General features: G+C 39.8%; 1 protein-coding gene across 2 annotated transcripts; it reads right to left on the bottom strand.

Moving 5' to 3' along the window:
- Window positions 1-90: 90 nt before the first annotated feature.
- On the bottom strand, window positions 91-23,264 carry LOC308093251 (transient receptor potential cation channel subfamily A member 1-like). 2 transcript variants are annotated; one of them, XM_080439521.1, is made up of 28 exons: window positions 23,141-23,264; window positions 22,043-22,226; window positions 21,714-21,864; window positions 21,228-21,403; window positions 17,771-17,878; window positions 16,265-16,373; window positions 15,757-15,902; window positions 14,288-14,424; window positions 13,692-13,740; window positions 12,881-12,980; window positions 12,152-12,252; window positions 11,565-11,734; window positions 11,190-11,354; window positions 10,774-10,888; window positions 10,049-10,215; window positions 9,736-9,829; window positions 9,092-9,151; window positions 8,317-8,415; window positions 7,861-7,931; window positions 7,152-7,314; window positions 6,469-6,558; window positions 6,032-6,201; window positions 5,067-5,214; window positions 4,785-4,961; window positions 4,567-4,635; window positions 2,510-2,608; window positions 1,867-1,970; window positions 91-655 (listed from the first exon to the last, which is right to left on the bottom strand). In XM_080439521.1, the coding sequence occupies exons 2-28, from the start codon at window positions 22,130-22,132 to the stop codon at window positions 493-495; spliced, it is 3,291 nt and encodes a 1,096-aa protein (XP_080295647.1). In that variant the 5' UTR covers window positions 22,133-22,226; window positions 23,141-23,264; the 3' UTR covers window positions 91-492. The 2 variants fall into 2 exon arrangements, with proteins under 2 accessions (XP_080295647.1, XP_080295648.1); XM_080439522.1 differs by lacking the exon at window positions 6,469-6,558.
- Window positions 23,265-23,551: the final 287 nt, after the last annotated feature.

Here is a 23,551-nt window from a genome sequence, read left to right as displayed (position 1 = left end):
TCTGTAGTGTTGACGTCAGTTTGTTGGTTTTAGTGTACATCCAGATTCTATTTATTTGTTCACAGCAAAAATGAACTGGAATTGTGAAAATCATTTGCCAATCGTTTAGTCATCAAATATGTGGCAGGAGAGATTCCTATTCATAAGATGTTACGTCTTCCTCAATTCAAAGGGACATACATACAGTATGTGTATTTGTCATGACCACAAAAACAGTAAAGCAGTGGTTCTCAAAGTGGGGTCTGGAGACCTTCGGGGGTTCCAAGAAGGTTCCCTCCTCAGCAAAGTTGGTTAATATAGCATCAAAATCAGTTTAACATATAATAATCTAATAATCATAAGAAAAATATCTGTGCCAGGCATAGCAAGAGGCAGCTTACGAATTGCTCCATTAGGCTGAAATGGGATTATAGAGTATATATATAAGTTCTTAGTGGTCCAACATGCTTTTAGTGGTCCCACAAGTCATGTTCTCAGTGGCCCCACATGCTCTTAGTGGTGGGTGGAGTAAGGTGGAGGCCCCAGTAGCTGGTCCATCTGTCTGTAGTCCTGGGGCCCATCACATTCCTCTAGGTCCAAGCTGATGTCCATCCTCTGGAGGATCAGTTTCAACAGCTGAAGCTGTTTCTCCTGCACACTGGAGATCTCCCGCAATCTGAACATGAAGAGAACAGCACTTTATTGACTCACAAGTGGAAGCTACACAAGGAAAAAAAAAAGAAAACAAATGTCAAACTTATAGACCAGTATATCGTTGCTGTCGGGAGGAAACCTTGTAAATCCAAAACAGTTCCTTTTTCTTTATTTACAAATAATTTAAAGTAGCGAAAATTGCCCATCTACAAGCTCACAATGCCTCACATCACGAGGCGCTGTGAGCTTGTAGATCGGCTATTTTCACTACTTTTGTGCGCCACTCTTGTATGATGAAGTAGGGCATTAATGCTAACACTTAAGTCTTATTCGATTTAGAATAGAATGAACAATACGTATGATACAGGCATAAAAATCTATTATAAAAAAATGGCACTTTCTTTGAATGAAATACAAGCGTTGTATGACATCCCTTCCATACACCTGTTTCATTTATTCCAAGTCTGACAACACACCAGACCAAACATCCTCGCTGAACCAACCCTATTTGAACGTTTCTAGACTTTTCACCAGCCAGCACTGAAAGCACTAGCGATTAGGGAAAAATCACTACTAGACTTATCACTCCAGATAACTCCAGTAGACTGGTCTTATGTGGAAAATACATACCTGCGCACATAATATTAGGTGTAAGCTGTCCCTATTCAAAGCCATCATAGAGTTTACCACGCAGCGCCACATAAAAAATTGCATAATATTAATAATAACTAGAAAATACTGTTTCCTGAAGAAACCGTCTGGACTGGCTATGTTGGTTCTGGTAGCAAGTATGTTGTAGTTTAACAAGGTACAATGTTGGTAGTGTTCAGTATGACAGTGTTAATTATTAGTAGTGTTAAGAGTATTGGTACTGTTATGTATTGTTAATGTTATGAGAGTTGAGGGTGCTAAGTATTGACGGTTTAAGTATTAGTAGTGTTAAGAGTGCTGTTAGTTTTAAGTATTGCTAGTGTAAGTGTTGATAGTGTTGAGTATTATTAGTGTGAAGAGTGTTGAGAGTGTTAAGTTTTGTCCTCCTCCTCCTTTAGAGAGACTAGGCATTCATAGGAGGTACCCATAAATGGGACTGATTAATTAACAAGAAACTGAATAAGCGGGAGGGGGAATAGATGTAAACGGTAGCCTAGTGTTCTGGTGCATTTGTTTTACGTTAATAAACAACGAACTGAAGTAACACTTTTAAGTCAAATCACCCAACTCTAAGTTCCTCACCTGTACTTCTGTTTCCTGACTTCTCTCTCCAAAGGAAGAACCTCCTGGGAGGTGAATGAGAAACTCTGTTTAGTCTCACCACCCAGGAAAGACAGCAGTCTCACCTGGTGGAAGAGAGAAACCAACAATATATTTCATACATTCATACATACATACAGTACATACATACATACATACTGTACATACATACATACATACATACATACATACATACATACATACATACATACATACAATTTATATATATATATATATATATATATATATATATATATATATATATATATATATATATATATATATATATATATATATATATGATTTTAATAGTGGAGAGATCGCCTGCTTCAATGGACATAAATGCATTAGCAGGCTTGGCTTCCACTCCCAATTTGGTGGCCACGGAGAGAGGTGGCTCCAATGAACTGCAGCGGCCAATGAGGTATCTACGTTTCTATATCTATGGTTGAGGGCCGCTAAAACTCTAGCTAAAAAAACTTGCCTTACCTATTTTATCGTGACTTTACATGTTCATCTTAACCATGTAAAGTTGAGATCTTGTGTGGAAAATTATTTAGTGTATTTAAAATTCGGTAACTTTATAGTCTGTGTTGCTTATGAACTCCTATGTGGAAATATTTACCCCTTTACGTTTGTTGGGGTATACTGTGATGCTGTCCTGGTCAACTCGCTTCAGTAACCAATATGGAAGCTTTTTCTCCAGATTGGTGTGAAGTTCAATCTAAAGAGAGAGAGAGAAAAAAAGCCATCTGATTTACTTTGACATAACAAAAATATAAAGTACCAGAGCATACACGGAGCATACACTGCAGCAAATACATATTCCTTGAAAATATGTTGAGGATGACATTTTGAACAATGTAGCAGCAATAACAGAGATAACTACAAAATGTGCTCCTCGGAGCACAAGTCTCCGCCAGCAGACCCGTGCTATTTTAATAGCACGGGTCGTCTTGGTAGAACGGGTCGTCTTGGTAGAATGCGTGTGGTTTTTGGTGTTCTGCAGGGGCGACTGAATATGTAGTGTCTGCATCTAAAAAATGTTCTTCTTGAAGCAATGTGTCATATGGGAGTCGTCGTAATTGACTGGTTTGTTCAAATGCTTGTCTGTCTTCTTCATCTTCATTGTCTTGAACAGTTTCAGCAGTTGATTGGTGTGTTTGATCTATGTCAGTTTTCTCTAGTGCTACATAATGTATTTGATCAAGGTGGCCAATTGTTACAGTATTAAGACTTCGGCCTTGTTGTGGGATCAATTCAACTCTATAGTCCTCTTCTGTGTTACTGTTGTAGATGAGTATGCTTTCTTAGCTTTGGCCTTCTGCGCCTTTTGATTTGTACTGGAAGGTACTGTTCCAATCAAGACTGATTAATCCTGTCTTATCTCACTTCAAAATACATAAATGGCTTTTTGAAGTGACACCTCCTATTTATAGGATTTTATTTCGTCATGCGTCCCTCTAGCCAATCAAAGGCATTGGTGTCAACATATTGACACGTGTCACGTGGAGCTCAATCTGGGAACCCATCGCCAACTGAAAATGAAAAACAGCGCCCTCTGCTGTTTGTTCTATGTCTGTTGGCTCTGGGCGGAAGAAAACGTAACGCCAGAGCGCAAGGAAACCGGTGTTTGTTGTATGCCTTCAGCGCATCACTTCCGGTTGGTGCGACTATGTTTTCATTCCCACTAACAATATTTCTACACGGAACACTAACACCACTTCTCCCAGAGAACATGGATCGTATTGGTTATAAGCCCACTTATTTCTATGATGAAAGAGTAAGTTAAAATGTGAATATCTGTCCGTGGTTTTGTCTGCTCCGCGGACGCTATTGTTAAATTAGTTTCGGTTTGTTTCGAGGGGGGAAGGATCGACGGACACGTGAATCCCGCCCATTACATTTGATTGGGTAAAGCGCGGCCTGCTTCCTGATCTGAAGGCACGCCCATGCGCACAAGTTATAACGAACCTCCCCGACAGATTCCAACGCAGTGCAGAAGCTGTTCTTGAGAGATTACGTGGAGCTTGACCAATGTTAGCTTGGCTAGGAGGGAGGTGAACACACGGCGGGACGAAGCGAAAACATACTCTCCGCCTCCGGCGGAGACAATTAAGAATAACACCAGTAGTAAGTAGAAGGTAAAGAAAATAGTAGTCCTGTCCGTGTGTTATTGTTGAGTATAAATGAGCCTTAACAAAGAAAATTTGTGCTGACGACAGCAATAGTTATATACGCATAATCTGGGAATACACACCCACGGGACCCATGGGTGTGTACCATAGGTGTGTACCCGTGGCACGGGTATGTCTATATATGGGCATGTGATGTGCCGATCAGGCATGTCCATATTTGGTCTGATAACGCCTCTTGGTGAGTGTGTTCACTGGTTCGGCTGCTTCCCCTGCTTCCCCTGTCACCCCAATCCCAAAACGCAGTTAACGGCATAGCAATGGACTTTTCTTAGATTTTTGCCAGATAACCCCCATTTCGTACTAGTACACGTGTTTTCCCTAAATAGGCCCCAAGTATTGGAAAGCTTAAGAACAAAACACACAAGAGACAAGCTTTCTTACAAGTGGAAATGACAGTAAATAATACATCTAAAAATCTAAATTAAATATGTTAAACTATAATAACCCTGATAGGAACCGGAACATATACCTAATTTCCACCCACCTGCATTGCAATCTGTTTCAGCACAGCATTGTTTTGCACCGCTGCAATATCACCAACGGCCAAACCAATCTGCAAAATACCATTATTTGTGTTAGATTTGAACAGGTTTATCTGTAAATCATACATTTGAAAAATGACTTCTATTTTTTCCTTTTTACCTCCTGACTGCACTTCCTTAAAATAACTATTAACTATTTGTTTGCCATATCTCATCTTACCATGAGGTTCATGAGCAGAATTGGTACCAGCAGAATAAACCAAATAAAGATGGCAAAGGTGAGGGAGGGGAAGGGAAGCCCTCCACTCATGAAGGGATCCCGGACATTAGACTGGTAGTTAAACTCCCCCACCATCATCATAAAGGTTTCCATTAGAGACAGGAACAGAAAGTCATTCTGCCAATCAGAAGGGATTAATGATTAAGTCAACGGATCCATTACAATTCTCATCATTCTTCCCTGTGAAATCTTTAATGGTGAAAAAAAAAGTTAAACAAATACCTCTTCTGTGTCTGACACTGACACCACCACCGCGGCATAGAAGGACAGAGCGAAAGCCAGGATGAGGAAGAAGAAGAGAACAATGACGACGAGCAGAGTTTTGGCGATCTCCCTGAACATCACCACATAGGTCCCAATACGTTCAAACCTGCATCAGAATTGATACGTACAGTAGAGTATACATTAATAATATAAACAATCCCCTAGATACATATTGTTGCTGTCAGCAAAAACCTTGTATCTCCAGGTATCATCTTTTTATGTTTTTACAGCATGGCAAAGCTGTCAATAAACAGACACTGCAACTAGTCGTCACTTTCTCGTTACTCTCACACTTTCTCCCTATTGGCTAAAGGCCAGCCAATGAGGGGTCACCAATGGCTTCCCATACTCTAACCAAGCCCCCAGAACCGGTAGAACAGTGAAGCTGCCGTTACCTGGTGGTCAAATCTGGCATTACATTACATTACAGTCATTTAGCAGACGCTTTTATCCAAAGCGACTTACAATAAGTGCATTCAACATAGGTAGATGCACAAATAGCAAAAATAGCAGATACCACCTCACAACGTTCTGCAATGTTATGCTACTTCCCCTATTTAAATTTTTTTTTAAATATTTTTTAAAATGTTCACCTATGACCTATGTCCAAAATAGGGATGCCAGGTTACAAGTGGTTAAGTTTGTCTGTGGGTTTCATAAATACTACGGCCCACTTTGGAACAATGCAAGTCGGGATCGGAACAATGCAAGTTGGTAATGCATGTCCCACTCGGTTATGCCATACCCGCTGTACCCGTTGTCTGAGTACCTGTTGTACCCGTCTGTCCTTTTATGCACATACAGTATCCATTGGAAAAACAGGCTGCTTTTTTTAATTTCCTGAAAAGTAACTGTTTTGGTCTACAAGGTTTCCACCCAACAGGGACAATATCAGAATCATGGAAGATTTCTGTATTCAGTACCGTTGTAGGTAGAAAAGGAAATTGATCCAGGATACGAGGACCGCCAGTGCCCCAGCTTGCCAGGGCCATAATAGATTGCTGTCCATCAGTAGAGGGATGACAAAAACCAGCGAGCTCAAGGCAGCCATCCAGTCCAGCAGGTTGGTAATGTCACAGAAATATCCCCAGCGCTCCACACAAAGGCAAGAGATAAATACCAACACAAGGTCATAGATTCAGAGTTCAAATCCTTCAAAGAATTAAGGCTTACCCAAAAAATAGCATAGCAATAATAATTGTTTTTGATTTTCTCTGAATGTTCTTCTGATTTAGCAGAATATTCTATTTTTGCAGAATGTTCATCTATGATGACCTGCCCAGTATAGGTATTTATTTAAACATTTGACTTATTAACAAGGTACCACCTTCATTCAGATTTTCATGAGAGAGTCCAGTACCTGCTGAACAATCTGCACCAGCTCCTTGCCCACGGCGTACAGATTCATAGCCACCACCAGGAACATACAGACGCTGATCAAGTAAGGTTGCTAGGACAAGGATTGCTTAGTAAGTACGGAGGTTATTGTTCGTTAAATTGTTCATTAAAAAACAGATATGATTTCTGGACTCAGAGTTATGCATTATGTGATTCCTCGTCACCATTTTCCATTATCTGCTGGCAGGCAGGCAGTCTGGATAAACAAGGCTTCCTTATCCAAAGCATACAAACAGTTTAGAGTAGTACTGTAGGCTAGAACAATGTTTCTCAACTAGTAGGTGGGAGACAAAAATTTACAGATTTTTTGTGTGTGTGCTTTTTCTGAGCCATTTATTTGATACATGTATAGTGTAGACTAGATCGAGAAACATGAAACACGGAAAGAGTAGCAGAGTGACATGCTGCAAATCGTTGCGATGGAACAGATGTAGAATTTTACATTACAGGTGTCCACCCGACTGGGGGTCCATGAAATGCAAAAGGTTGAGAATCACTGATTTAGAAGAACGTTAGACCTGCACATGGCTAGCCCAGATGTTGCAAGGCTTCAGAAGTGAAAAAATGACCGCAATCTCAATCCAGAAAAGGAGAACAAGAGAAGTGCCCACAAATAAATAAAGACAGCTGAGTGTATTTTCTCACCTTATCCAGAGATTTGGGGACCAAGGTGCGAGTTTGGGGGTTGCTGGAGTTGGTAATGCCTTTAAAATCAGGTCTCAGGTTGATGGTGAGGTGGGTGAGAGGCAGAAGACCCAGAGAGTACACTGAGAGGTTCAACAGGTGCACGATTACACCATAAGCTGTCCTGGTGGTGGGATAGAATTGTTATATTAGAGTGGTACTATTGTCTATAATGAAAATGATGTGTTCTCCAATTGTTTCCACCTATTGATAAAACGGCAGTCCAAAGCATTTTACTGTGGCAGTAAGTGGCAACTTGAAGCAAGCTGTGACTTAGCATGAGTATCGTTTCATTGGTGGATTAATAAATAGGAGCTTTGCAAGTTATCATACTGATTCACCCACTACTACAACCCGTTTGTTTTTTACATTAGCTAATATCTTTGAACTGTAAAATCATCAGAAGAAGCACATTTATGTTTTATAATATATTGCTACTAAGCTAGTGTGCCGAGTGCCGACATTAGTTTACAAATCTGCTTGCCATACAAGCCTGAACTTTATAACAATTGTTTCTCTTTGGCTTTTGCTATTTTATGGGACAAGCGGCTTCAGTGTGGACAAGTAATTGTCCACACAGTTCTTCAAATGAGCCTCTTTTGGTCATAATTTAGACATTAGAGGTGTATATTTAAACAGAAAGTGTAGCTACAAATTGGCATTACTTTACCATTTCATCTCCAGATATTTCCTGACCACAGGATGTGTCAACAACTCAACACGGTTGAACTGCACCAAAGTCTAAACAACAACAATAACAACAATATCAGCACACTAAATGAACATCATGTAGTTACAGTTTGCATCTACGGTAGGTAACATCATGGTTTCTCTGCTGAATGCCCCTCTAGCCCCCCATCAGTCTTCTGTCAACAGGGGACCACCAAAAGGCCCACCTCGTAACTATCGATTTTTTTTTATTGCTTTCAATGTAAGCCATTTCACCCATTTTCAACGTATCTTCATATACTTGATCCTCATTAATGCTCATTATAAGATGCCACCAATTCTGTCTACTCGCTCTGTGTCTCAGAAGAGGGCTGTGGACAGTTCAGAAACTTGCAATATCCTCACAGCTCACCAATGGGCCCCGGCAGCCGGTCTAGGCTTTATGATTCATACTTACATTCAAAGAACAAAGAGGCTTGACCTTGTAGCTTTTGTCTGTTTTTATCTTCTTCATGAATTTGACTGGTGCCTGAAGCCATCTGAAATTATAACTGATCTGTAAACAAAAGAACAACAGAACTTACACACCATTTCCTTTTACGCGTGTACGTGTGTGTGTGTGTGTGTGCGTGCGTGCGTGTGTGTGTAAAGAAAGACTGAAAGATTCACAATCGTTATCCTACATAAAAATTGCCTAGAGGGTGGGTGTACATCACAAACGTAACATCTGGACTTGCGAGGCGCACCGTTGCTCCGAACTGCACCAAACATGGCACAAACTCTGTTCATGGATCTGCCATCAGAATAGCCACTATAGCCAGCTAGTTCAGTACAATGGTCATGCGCATATACAGTAGACCGGCCGACTTCAAATTTGTCATGCGCATTGATGACGACTTGACGGAGAGTGTCGAGTCGTCGTCAGAACCAAAACCGCAAATCCCCATATATGGACAACCCTGATGTCATCAATGTGATGTCATAGAACTTAACTGACATCATACACTGGCCTGGACTCAATCAGAGCCATATAAGGAGAGTTGCGTCACCTCCATTCACTTCATCGGGCCAGTCTTCTAGTGACAAAGCCCTGTTTTATATTTAGCCATGCCTGACACGTAACTCCATATATGGGCATGAAAGGGACTCAGACTGACAGATATAGAAATGTCCATATATGGGCATAAAGGGGACTCAGACAGATGGGTACAATGGGTGCTCTGACAACTTACAGAATAGTTGGAGCTGTTGATGTCCTCCTCTGATTCTTTTATGCAGGTGTCCAACAGCGTCTAGAGACAGCCACAGTACTATGAGAATCAATTCCATTCTAGGCAGTCTTCTGCTACACACAATGCACACAATCTTCATTCTCCTCTGTGTTCTGCTAAGGTCCCATCAGAATGCCAGAGGGTTGGCATGTAAAGAAGGGGTTGGAAAGAGATGCTCTACCAATTTAACCATGAACGCATCCCTTTAGCATCCCAGTAGCATCCATTTTCTGGGCATGTCATAATGTAGGTTAATGTTCTTCATTAACCTACATTACTTCTAGGTTAATTGTTAAAATAGCCACAATGTATTGTGATGTGTTGTGCTTGTAGATCAGCTATTTCCATAGCAAACAAATTGATTAATACAAAATAAAATGATAATTTATAGAGATATTTACTCGCAACCCATAAAAAGAAAAGCATCCGCGACCCAAAATTGGTGGCAACGGTATGTATGGAAAACACTGAGGTAATCCGTTTATTGGCCAGGTACAGTTTGTTCACAGAGAAGGTGAACCTATTACCATAGACACAGTTATTATGTTAAATCACTTTTGTGCATTATAACTGTTCATGCAAAACATATATTCTATCAAACTGACCTTGAATGCCTCAGGTAGCATCTCAATCATGTCTGTACTAACATGGCGCCGGGATGATGATTCAGTATTGAATGTATTCATAGCTTCAATGCATCTGTATCACATACACAGGCATACAAAAAGGATTCAAGTATAAATGGCTAGTAAAGATAGAACATACAACCTACCAGTGATGGATGAAGTACTCACATTTACTTATGTAAAAGTATTAATACCCTATTGTAGAAATAGTACAAGGACCGCTGGGGATTCCCAGACCCCGCAATGAAAACCACAGCCCTATAAAGAGAAGCTGAAAAGAAGCAGTGCAGACCTGTCACTCTTCACAACAGCATCACTTGTCTCCTTCTTCCCGTTGAGCACTGCTTCATGGAGAAAGGAGGCGTCCACCTTGTTGAGTGTAATCTGGGCCCCTCGACCCAACAGTAAGAGTACGGCTCTAGTGTGGCCTTTTCTAGCACACAGATGCAGAGCGGTGTTCTGAAAAGTAGCGATCCACACCAAATGCGTTAGCAGATCTACAAACTCACATGCGGTCATTGACAGTAATTGACTTTCCGTGATGCAGCAGCAATATGCTGTGCAACTATTGTGACATCCACGTTGTCATCAGTAACGTTACTTGTGGTTTGTGCTGAAGTCATAACTTAGCTTACTTTTTTCTTGTTCTGCATCAGGCAGGATGTTTGTATAAATAAAAGCGTCTTAAAGGACAGTTCCTTGAGTGCTGTTTTCTCTTATAGAGATTTATTGTTAAGTAACTTTTCCAGGCCGTGCACCTGGTAAGAAAGCTAAGTAATATTGAAAGGATTTGAAGTCATGCTCGCTTCCTTGATGTAAAGATACTTTTGACATTGCCCATCTATGTCTTTTATCTCACTTTTATTTGAGAAGCTGTAGGATTAGTCACTTGCTAACATTGTCAAGATTGTATTGATTCTATATGGGAGCTTTGGGAGGGACTTGTAACAAAGCTTGCAGACAGATATTCCTGGACACATTAACCCCCTTGTGAAAAGCATGAAAAACATGGTTAACCCCGTCTTCATCAGTTCTGTCCAGGAGTTTGAGGTCAGAGGTGAGCAGAGTGGATATGGTCTTGGTGTAGCCCTCAAATGCTGCATAGTGCAGACTGGTCCTGCCCTGGTAGTCACTGAAAAGCAACAAATGACACGTGGTGATCTTATGTTTCTTTTGATTTAATTGATGGTATAATGCTTAGTAACATTTCATTACCAATTGTTTTCTACCACTGTGTGCTTCTGTATATGTAAGCATCATTGCTGTGTTTAAATTTACTTGAGTTGCTAAATCCCACTTTTGGCTCTTTTTTTGCTCCCACCAACTGACCACCACGGGACCAGATTTTAATCGTCTCCACCAATGTTGATAAATGTCAATGAATCACTAACAAATCAGAAGAGTGTTCTATTCTATTCCCTCCCAAAACATACCTGTGAAACAGTGCACCTCTCCGGAGCAGGAGCTCCACCACTTGGACATGGCCACCATGGGATGCCAGGTGCAAAGGTGTCATTCCCCTTTCATCCCCCTCGTTCAGCAGCCGGGTGTCTGTCATGCTGTCCAGCAGTTTCTGACAAGTGTTGATCCTTCCATACCTGACGGGGCAAAACGTTTTATATCGTAGGTCAGTGGTTCTCAAATGTGTTTGGCTTCAGTATCCCCTTTCTCTGATTTCAATTCTAAATGTAGATTAATAGAAAATTACTCATTTATTGAAGTAAACATAAAATTCTTTAATTGTATCAATGTTCCCAAAAAAAAATATTGGCATGTCATTAAGCATGACATTAACTGTACAGACTCACTCTGCAGCAAAATGCATGGCAGATTTCTTCTTTTTGGACTTTTGTTCCAGAGACACATTGAGACCCAGCATGTTGGTGACAGAGTCCAGAACCCCAAGTCTACAGGCATAGTGGAGGGGGGTGCAGCCCTCATGGTCCTCTGCATGTAGGAGCTCTTTAACGTTGCTCAGCTACAGAAACAAAAATCATGAAAAACACAGAATCAGAATGAACAAAAAATAAAATACATAGCAATAGAAGAGAGCAGCATTTGAGCCAATCATTATTCTACTCTGTTTTTTTCTGTTGTTTGCAATGAATGAATGAAAATATATATAGACGTTCATTCATCAAAAACTGTTGATAAATGAAAAAAAGATATATATATCACCTAGATTTCTACACTTTTTACCAAAACACCACAAACATGACATAAAATATACACTAGGAGGTAAAGCACCTGCCCACCACCATGGAAACAGATTAGATCTTCGGCGTTGATTGTTGGACCACAGCAAAAAGCTTTTTTTGTTTGTTTATTCATTCAGCCATCCATCCATTCATCCACCTTTGCATCTGTCCATCCATCCATCCATCCATGCCCTCACCTGGAGGACATCCAGAGTCAGGTTTTTCAGTCCCTTGGGCTGCAACATGACTAGATGGAGGAAGTTACAACCAGACTCGTCTTGGGTTTGCAGATCAGCCCCTTGAAAATGTATACATTTTATTTGGATATTACATTTCTAAAGTTCAAGGAAGAATTGGAAAAATGACCAGTAAGTATGTTAAGTAGGTCGGAGGGGCTTATTGTCGTCATCAGCCAGAGAGCAGGAGTCTAGACAGTGTGGCAACATAAAGATGGGGATTCTTCTTAAACAAAATAATGATCTCATGAACCAGCTGTTCAAGAGTCAAACTGCTCTATCATGTCACAATATAAAGGTGCTGTATTTTTATTTTTTGTATGTCTAAGATAAACGTTAAATAGCTCCATATTCTGATAGTACTCATCTGTCTGTCCGGCTCTTTAGTAAATAAAAAATACCTTTTCAGGTCAGGATACCAATTTCATCCAATTAGGAGAGACTCATACAGGATACAGGATAAACATGTGAAACTGGAAGTGATTAAACAAAAGAACTAGCAGACAAAAGTGGAACTGGAACACTATGAAACGGAAGATGGTAAATGGGTTCTCTTCCTGACTGGAAGAAATTGATATCCCATTTATTATCTGTTTAATAATGAACTGGAGAAATGGGGAAGACCCCCTGTTACTGAACAAACACTCTATCTATAGAAATGATTACTCTCTGAAAGTGGCTTTCACTCACCATTTGAAAGGAGCACTTTGATAGTTCTCCAGGCACGACAGCTGGACGCTAACAGCAATGGGGTGTGTCCCTTACAATCAATGGCATTTACATCTGCCCCCTGGAAAAGATGTAGGCCTACTCATTCATTTACTGTAGCATATCCAACCACTCATCCATCTAATTATTTATGGCATGTGATTCAGCATAATGACACAGCACTGGCTCTCATTTATGTAAATGTTTTCTCATTTTGTGTAAATTGTTAGCACAGGGGAATTGACAACTATATATATATATTTGCCAAGTTTTCCTTTTATTTAGACAGGACAGTGGAGAAAGGCAATTAAGGACAGATGTGGATGACTCATTCCGTTATTTACCAGTGCTCCACACGCACACGCACACGTGCAGGCATGCAAACACCTGCACACACGCCCGCGCAATAGATAAACTGGCATACAGATACGGGCCTGCGCTAATACATTTTTAAAAAATAATTTTTGGACACTAAGGACGGAAACATGTGTTGGGTCAGAACTTTAGTCCGATTGTGTGTAAGGAGCAGCCTGTCCTTTTAGGGGTTTTAGACTTGTCGATTTGTTTGTGATGCCTGATTTGTGTGGCATGTGGTAGTTAGGACACTATAATGGTTTCTGAATGTAACTCAACGAGTTTTAACAAGGTTTATTATTATAATAACATTTCATTATTTTGTAACGGTGGGTAAAGTACAAAGTCATTGTTGAAATGCTAATGTAATAATTTGAAACATATTAACAACAATGAACAATAAACAAGCAGTCTCAACACATTTTACTTAGTTACATACCTTTGAAATAAGGTATTCAGCCAACTCACTGTGGTCAAATAGTGTTGCTCTGTAAGGGAAATGCAATCGCACACATACAGTACACACACAGCCCTCAGAAAACTCTTGATTTTTGTTAAGATATTGTGATGATCTCAATAGTCATTCTATACAGTTCTCTCAGTGGACTAGCTTCTAAGTTCTAGCCAGTGAAATAATAGTGAAATTAAACAGTTATTTATCCATACTTATTTGGATGGAGACCAGACCTCCTGGAACCCCCTAAGTACCTAAATCCTCTAGCTTCCATTGTTTCTCTAGGCCTATGGAACTTTGCCTGATTGGGAACCCTATCTCCCACCCTATCCTACACTCATATGGATTAACACTTGAGTTGCATCTTGACTTACATTTCCGTGATGTGTATACTGACTGACTGTCTATCTAATGTCTGTCTGTCTGTCTGTCTGTCTGTCTGTCTGTCTGTCTGTCTGTCTGTCTGTCTGTCTGTCTGTCTGTCTATCTATCTATCTAATCTTGAGTGTTATATCGTTTTTATCTACATAAACTACGTTTTCACATTGAATTTTGTTTCAGCTAATTAAATCACATCTTACTTGTGTATTGGTGTCTGGTTGGCTCCGTCACGGATGTTGATGACATCACAGCTTTTGATGTATGATGACAACATTAATTTTACAGCCTCAAGGGAGCCCTGGGTGCATGCGCAGTGGAGCGCTGTCGACTTATCACTCTGGAAAGCAGAGAATGGATGTTACTTATAGCAGCGGTTGATTCAGAATACTGTCCTTACTAATACTGTACCATGAAAGTGGATCATAGCACTCCAGTTCTCAGATCTTTACACTGGCCCCCTGTCTTTCAAAGAATTGATTTGATTGATTGAATATTTTATTAGGCAAAAAATGTAAAACAGCACAGTTACATTTAAAATACTTTGTCTAACAGGTCCGTTCATAAAAGTCCTTGCGGACTTGTTTCCAATGAGGGCCTTGGTATTCAATTCATAGACAAATATAGTGGCACCACAGTTCGAATATCATTACAAAAAAAAACAGCAAAAAAAATAACACTACATTACATCAAATAAAATAAAATAGCTTTTGGTTTATTAAGGCCTTTAGGGCCAAATGCATTTCTGACTGTTATGAACCATCCAGACCTTTTAACCTTCCTGAGAGTCTAAACCTATTTATTGTATCTGGAACAAACTTCCATAAAAACGGCAGGTCTGCTACAACTCTGTTATTTTAATTTTAATTGCACTGTAATGTTATTGTTTTATTTGATCTTATTCTTATTTTATATACTCTTAACTCTTTAAAACTATTTGTTAATGTATTCAAATAATTATGATGATGTTTCCTTTGTACTGTCTTCTCTATGTTTTGTGTTTTTTTTATGCTTTGCCTTACCTAATACCTATGATGTCTAATGCAGCAAGGCTACACAAGTGAACAACAGGCTGAGGAGATGTCATTTATGCAGACATCTCAAATAATTTAGAGGAAACCATACACTATACTTTGGGAAATGCAACAGATATAATTGAAGTTAATTTGATTTATGATGACACAGAGTTGTTTAGAAATCACATTTCCGCCATCTCAAGAGGATGTAACATAATATGATAATGCAACAATTATGGGTGTATGGTGGTTTCACCACTCTAATACATTCTCAGCAATGAGCAATGTAAAATAAATTCACAGCACACAAGAGGACTGAAATGTGTCCTCTTTTTATTTCTACAAGTGCAAGCTTAAAAACATGGTGACCAATTAATAATAGTAAGTGTGTCCCCTTTTAGTTGTTGGGATATTTGTCAAATACATTTGCACATACATGGAAATTGTCCTCTGCATTTACCCCTCCAAACTATTAGGAGCAGTGGTTGCTATTAATGCTTCACTACATGTACATACTTTACTCAGCAATATTAATACAACAATCTTCTTACTAAAATAACAATAAATAATAATACAATGTAAACATTGGAAATATATAACATATTTGTGCTTGAGAAAAAAAGGTGAACATTAATGTGTGAGTGTGTGTGTGTGACCTGTTGCTGGTCGATACAGGATCCCATCTCAATAAGGAGTCTGATGACATCCAGGTTCCCACCACGGACTGCTAGGTGCAGAGGGGTGCAGAAATACTTATCCACGCAGTTTACGTGAGTCTCAATAGAGTAACCCAGCTCCTCTCCTATACAAAACACATGGGGAGAGGAAAGAGAGAGGAAAGGGAGTGAAGGAGAAAGAAAGAGCAAGGGTAAAGGAGAGGAAGGTGAGAGGAAGAGGAGAGAAGAATTAAATAAGAAAGGAAGAGTGGACAAAAGGAAATGGTTGAGAGAGTAGCTAAGAGTAGAGAGGAGTTAAGCCTTTATGCTTCAGCAAATTAGTGTCGCCTGAAAATAATATATATTTTTAGTTCAGCGACGTGGACAACGGGCTTTCTCCAACACATAAATTAGGCTTTAGAGTTGATCTATAAAACGATAGCTGAGCAGGAACAAAGGATATCATGTTTGACTATTGTAGTCAGGCGGTGTTTTATGGTTGACTTACCTTTCTGTAGAACTACCTCCACAGACCTCCTGGCTCCAGCAAAGGCAGCTGTGTGGATGGGATAATGTCCCAGTTTGTTTTGTTGACACAGCTTAGAGTTGTGTTTGTACTACAGTAGAGCAGAGGACCACAATATCAAATTCAGCATTACTGTATATACAAATGTCTGGGAACACAAATGTTTGTAATAGCCTTGTTAATTTGGTTTTGACTCATTTGAATATCTTACTACATATCACACAAGAGCGTTTGTGAATGGGAATGGGACAAATTGCTCAGTGATTAAAAGAAGTAGTCATTCTAGACAGATATAGATAATTTTGTTGCATTTTCCTTTATTTTATGATAAAGTGTAGAGGTGAGCAAAACGTGGGAGGAACAGTACAGAATGACAGCAGTCAACGAGCTGCAGTCCAACACAAGGCATTAACCACTTAGTGTTCAAAAACAGCAAAAATAAATAGCAGATCTTTAAGCTATTGCATTGTAATGTAGAAACGTTAAATCAAAGTTCTACTTTTTTTTCGAACTGTTTGCCTATCATAACACGCCCATATCTGGATATGTGTGAGGTTGTGACAAGCATTACACTCGATGATATTCTATCTAAGTGTGTCCATTTAGCCAGTAATTCACTTTAAAAACTAGCCACTACTTGAAATAGAAAGTATTTTAAATTGATAATTCTACACCCCAAGTACAACCACAGATGTTGGTTGATTGCTCAACCAAAAATAATACATATTTTCAAAATACAACAACAATTTATATTCTTTCATTTTATAATATTTTTCAAGATGGGCAACGTCGTTCATGAATGCCAAGTCTTAGTTTTAGTGAAACCTGCAGGTCACAAACGTTCTACCTTACATGATGTTACAATTGCATTTAAAGCTGCATTGTTCATTGAGACATGCTGTAGTGTTACCAACCAATACGTGCACAAACGTACACACACATACGTGTCCATGTTGATATTCCCCTTTCTAAAGCATATTTTCAAAATGAAGCCCAACCACGGATGGACTCGGTCTATATGAGTTAACATCCAAATCGATGTGAAGAGTGAAGACACTCTTGATGAAGGTCCAGAGGGACCAAAACGTCTGTCAATTTAATACAAAACTGATGCTGCTGAGCAAGAGCAATGAGCGTTTCATGAAATATTTTTTTCATGTTTGCTTCAACATCCAAATTGAAGAAATTTCATAGATGTACTTCTCTGTAATCACAAACAAAATCACAATGTGCTAACTTTTACAATCTGCATCCATGCGAAAAGTAAATTTTCTCAGTTTGGCTGCCAATGTCTGTTGGGTGCATGTGACGTTTTGTATTGTCAATTACCCTTGATTATCAGTAAGGGCCCTTTATCGTTGCCGTTACAACCATGTATCACCCAATGGATTTTAAGGGATAGCATTAATGTACTGTAGATAGCGTTAATGTACTGTATGCTCACCAGTGGAGCGTTAAGGGATAGGGTTGTTTGTACTGGAGGCTCACCAGTATTTTCAGAGCTTCGTGATTGTCCACAGAGCAGGCCATCATAACTGGTGTGTTCCCCAAGTCCCCTGCGAGATCGACATCGGTGGTACCATAAGACAGCAACGTCTGCACACACACACACACACACACACACACACACACACACACACACACACACACACACACACACACACACACACACACACACACACACACACACACACACACACACACACACACACACACACACACACACACACACACACACACGAAAGCTGAGTATAACATGATAATATTTATTGTGTTGCTCTGCAAGAGGCTAGCCAGGGTCTGTCTGTCTGTCTGTCTGTCTGTCTGTCTGTCTGTCTGTCTGTCTGTCTGTCTGTCTGTCTGTCTGTCTGTCTGTCTAACAAATCCTCCGGTGTCTGTAGCCCCATAACATTTGTCCACCAGAGCCTGCAATGAATTTGCCTCCTTTTTCACAGACAAAATAAAAAAAAGATTAGACAAGCAGTTAGCGCCTCCATATCGGGTACAGGCTCTGTATGTCCACGTCAAACTCAAATACCATGACACAATTTTATCTGATCAATCACGAAAGCTTGGAAGACATCATACAGCATCTGAAATCCTCTTCCTGTTGCCTTGATATCCTGCCAACAGGCCTTTTCAAAGATGTTTCAATGGCCTCAGATCTTATACAAATTGTCAACACATCTCTGCAATCAGGTTGCTTCCCACAGGCCCTGAAAACAGCAGTCATCAAAAAAGAATAACACATCACTATTTCAATTATAGGCCCATGTCAAACCTCCCGTTTCTAAGTAAAATAATTGAAAAAGCTGTATTTCAACAACTGAACAGCTTCTTAACACTAAACAATGGCCTTGAAATATTCCAGTCAGGTTTTCGACCACACCACAGCACTGAGACTGCTCTTGTCAAAGTTTTCAATGGCATCCACTTAAATACAGACAGTGGAAGAATTTCATTTTAGTACTACTAGATCTCATTGCTGCATTTGACACATTTGACAATATATTACTAGACAAATTGAAAAACTGGGTGGGACTTTCTGGCACAGTACTAAAGTGGTTTAAATCATATTTAGAGAACAGAGACTATTTTGTATCTATCGCTAATTATTACACATCTATGCAAACAAAAATCACATGCGGAGTTCCGCAACGATCCATTCTAGGGCCCCTACTGTTCAATATCTACATGCTCCCACTAGCTCAGATTATGGAAAACAACAAAATAAGCTACCATAGTTATGCAGACGATACACACATCTACATAACTGTATCACCAGAGGACTATTACCCAATACAAACACTGAGTAAATGCATTGAACACATCAACAATTGGATGTGCCAAATGTTTCTTCAATTAAAAAAACTAAGACAAAACTGATGTTTTAGAGCCAAGAAAGACAGATTAAAAGTCAGCGCCCAACTCCAATCAGTAATGTTAAAAACCTCTAGCCAAGTCAAAAACCTTGGCGTAGTCATGGACTCAGACATAAATGTAAACAGCCACATTAACACAATCACAAAGTCAGTCTACTATCACCTAAAAAATATAGCAGCGGCTAAAAACGACTTTAGGTCTCAGCAGGATCTAGAAAAACTCCATGCATTCATCTTCAGTAGACTTGACTACTGTAAATGTGTCTTTACAGGTTTCCCTAAGAAATCCATCAGACAACTGCAGTTGATTCAGAATGCTGCTGCTCGAGTCCTTACTAATTCCAAGAAAGTGGAAGTTCTTGAATCCTTACACCGGCTCCCTGTGTGTCAAAGAATTGATTTCAAAATATTACTGTTGGTCTATAAAGCTTTAAATGGTTTAGGGCCAAAATACATTTCTGATCTTGTACAATGTCATGAACCATCCAGACCTCTCAGGTCATCTGGGAAAGGTCTGCTTTCTGTTCCTACAGCCACAAATAAACATGGGGAAGCAGCATTTAGTTTTTATGCACCACATATCTGGAACAAACTCCCAGAAAACTGCAGGTCTGCTGCCACTCTTATTTCTTTTAAAACACAAATGAAGACCTTTCTGTTGTCTTTGATTGAGTTAATTTTCTTTTTTTCTCTCCTCTGCACTGTAACTGTATCTATTAATTTTACTTCTTTTGTTTTATGCATGTTATTTTGTAATTGTCTCCGCCAGGCCGAAAGGCATGGCGAGAGAGTATGTTTTACCCCCTGTCTGTCCGTCCGTCCGTCCGTCCGTCCGTGTGTCCGTGTGTCCATCTGTCTGCGAGTGGCTAATCTCCGGCACCGTTGGCCAGGCCGCTGCGAAACTGTGCACACATACTCCCTGGATGCCAATTCAGAACCTCTGGCCCAAATTTTTCAGATTGGCCTGTTATAGCGCCACCAGGAGGCCGATTTGTGCAAAATCTATTTTTTTATATTTCTCTTACAGATTTTATCCAAGCATCACGCAAATCATTACACAGTATCTCTATAGTCATGTGATCAACACGGATCTGTCTGATTTTCCATATTCCATCCTGATTGGCTAAGGTTGGCTTCCAAAGTTTGCAGGATTGGTCGATTTTGAACTAAATGCCTCAAATCCTGAACGCAGCTTGTGATTTCCGTGAAATTTCACACGCACATTCCCACTAGGCCGAGGAAGAAATGCCACTTGAAAATTTCTCAAATCAGCCTCATGGTGGCACTATAAAAGGCCAAATTGCGTTTTTAACTGTAACTGCACCGATCTGCGTGAAACTTTGCACGCATACTCCCTAGAGGCCAAGGAAAAACATCTGCCCTGCATTTTTCACATTAGCCTTTTATAGCGCCACCAGGAGGCCGGCTTATGTAAAATACATATTTTGCGATTAAGCCTTCAGATTTTATCCAAATGTCACGCAAATCGGTACACATGATCTCTATAGTCATGTGATCAAGATGGATCTGTTTGATTTTTCATATTCCATCCTGATTGGCTAACATTGACATCTAAAGTTTGCAGGAGTGGCCCGTTTTGAACAAAATGCCGCAAATCATGAACGCAGCGTCCGATTGCGGTGGAACTTTGCACATACATTCGCACTACGTTGAAGAACAAACACCAACCTTTTAACATTGCCCTATTATAGCGCCACCAGGAGGCCGATTTTTCTTTTTTATATTACTCCTACAAATGTTGTCCAAACATCATGCAAAACAGTACACATTATCTCTATAGTCGAGTGATCAAGATGGTTCCGTATGATTTTTTATATTCCATCCTGACAGGCAAATTCTGAACATTGCTGGCCCACAATAACCTAGTGCTCCGAGGAGCACTTTTTCTAGTTTATTATTGTTTCCTTTGCTTTATGTTTTGTGTAAAGCACATTGAATTGCCTTGTTGTTGAAATGTGCAATACAAATAAAATTGCCTTGTCTTGCCTAGTTTTATTACATTCAGGAATCAATAGGTAAGATGAAGATACACACATGCTAACCTCTACTAAGTCGTTGTATTGCAGGTTGACAGCGAGATGCAAAGGAGACATGCACTGATTGTTGAGCAGGTTGGGGTCGGCCCCTAGGTCCATCAGGCATACACAGCTCTGTCTCTGCCTTTTCTGAACTGCCCAGTGTAACGGAGTGTTCCCCTCCATATCCGCACTGTTCACATCTACACGGCACATTCACAACACGTGAATAAATGAAAGAAGGGGAGACAGTGGGTGGAAAGACAAATAACAAAATCTCAAAATGTTTGCTCTTGGATTTGAAAACAATGCACAGTTATGTAATCTGTATACAACATTTTTGGCACATTACAACTCATTGTGATTTTGTACATCTGCTATTTTCACCCGCGCAAGCACATGCACACACACGCACGCACGCACGCACGCACGCACGCACGCACGCACGCACGCACGCACGCACGCACGCACGCACGCACGCACACACGCACACACACACACACACACACCTACCTTGTGGTCCAATGACTTCCACTATGCTCCGTATGCTGTCTTCATAGCCCCCTGCTGTGGCATGGTGGAGAGGGCTGGCATCGGCACTGTCCCTGACACCCAGGTAGTCTCTGTGCTTCCTTAAAGCCTCTGAGTTGCCATTCTTAGCCCACTGGTACAACAGTTAAGAATTGAGAGTGGAATTGTTAAATACATTTTCTTAAAAATATACTTTCTTTCATTATTTCTGCCTAGTTTGTAGTTTCTTCCTATTCCTATTTATTTCTAAATGACATGGTTATTAACGCATTTTATATTTCTGTTGATCAACTTTTAAAATCTTGACTCACCTCAAATACTTTGGAGCAAATCTCAGCGGTGTCATCTCCCGCCACGACATTGTGGTAAATGTTATCCATTACAAGATTGTTCTTTGACATGTTCACTGGATCTCCTTGACTCAGGAAGACCACTGTGGTTTATACAATGGTGAAGAATCCCAAAAAGAGCACTTTTCCACAGGGTGGAGATCGTCTGTAATTATAATCAAAATTACACAGTATAATTCACTATAGAGATTCTTCATAAACTTAACATGGAACAGAGAAATAGAAACTTAACAAGAGTAACTCAAAGGTATGCATATTTTGGGCAGTGAAAAACTAAACTTTGACGTCCATTTACATCATTATCTTGCATCATCCTTAATGCAGAGAAGTGAAACGGCTGATTGCAAATACAATCAGTCTTATCCTTCTACGGTGATATTGCTCAGACGTTATGTACACTGACAATGTGTTAATCAAATATTGACCTTTCTGACCTTTGACCACAAAATTGCACCATGTCACATATTGAGTGTGAGATCTAATATATTATACAAAGTTTCACAGCCTTTTGTCGTGATTTGACGATGATACACTGTACTATTGTGGACAGAGTGACACGGTACGTATGGTGTATGTAAATAAAAGAAACAAAGGTACAGTGATTTGAAAACCCTATACAAGCTTTTAGGCTAATCTAGAGCTACAAAATGCATTGTTCAGAGCTGTGGAAGTGTTAGTGAGATTGATAATAATAAGCAGAACAGCGTTCTGTGGACTTCAGAATGTAATTATCAGATGTAAATTCAAATCTTCCATTTAAATGTAACTACTATAAACACATTAAGCAAACAGAAAGTGAATGGGTTCTAGCCATAACAGGACAGCTATAACAATATTTAAATGGCATTCGGTCTACAGCAAGCCTGATTTGTACAACGGATTATAAATGAAGCATTATGTTTCCTTGTCAATTATTCTTCAATGTTTCTAATATCTACTTGAAACTGAAATGGTATGTTTTGAATTGGTGACATTATATGCATGTTGGATATATGTTTCACTGTACCATAAGAATCTAAATCTATTTAAAAAAAAGAAAAGCAGATATCTTTCTCCTACCGTGTGCTGTGGTCCTCAGGATACAGTAGAGCAGTGAATTTTTGGCTGAAACCTTTGCTGTGCCCGTTATAAGAGAGCTGTCATTTTTATATTACCACTTGACCACCAACTCATTTACACTGGGGGTGTATTCACATCTGTGAACAATATCATGTTCCGGTTAAACCAGCCTTCAGTAGACACTGGGGGTGGGACTTAAGAGTGTCTGGCCCAGCTGAGCACACCAAATTATTTTCTGATATAATCATAGTAATTGCTAGTTGTGCAAATAAATAGACAGATGCATAGATAGATCCATCCATCATCATCTATCAGATGATGTTTAGATTGGCCTTGAATGAGAACGGTCACTGAACCGGAGTCAGAGGCTTTTAGTCAGAGGCTCTGTGCCTCTGTCTCATTGTGTCCACC

This window comes from Gymnoscopelus braueri (genome assembly GCF_963280865.1).
Source record: "Gymnoscopelus braueri genome assembly, chromosome: 10".
Lineage (NCBI taxonomy): Eukaryota > Metazoa > Chordata > Actinopteri > Myctophiformes > Myctophidae > Gymnoscopelus > Gymnoscopelus braueri.
The sequence above is the reverse complement of the archived record's forward strand: the minus strand, read 5'-3'. Positions and strand labels throughout refer to the sequence as shown.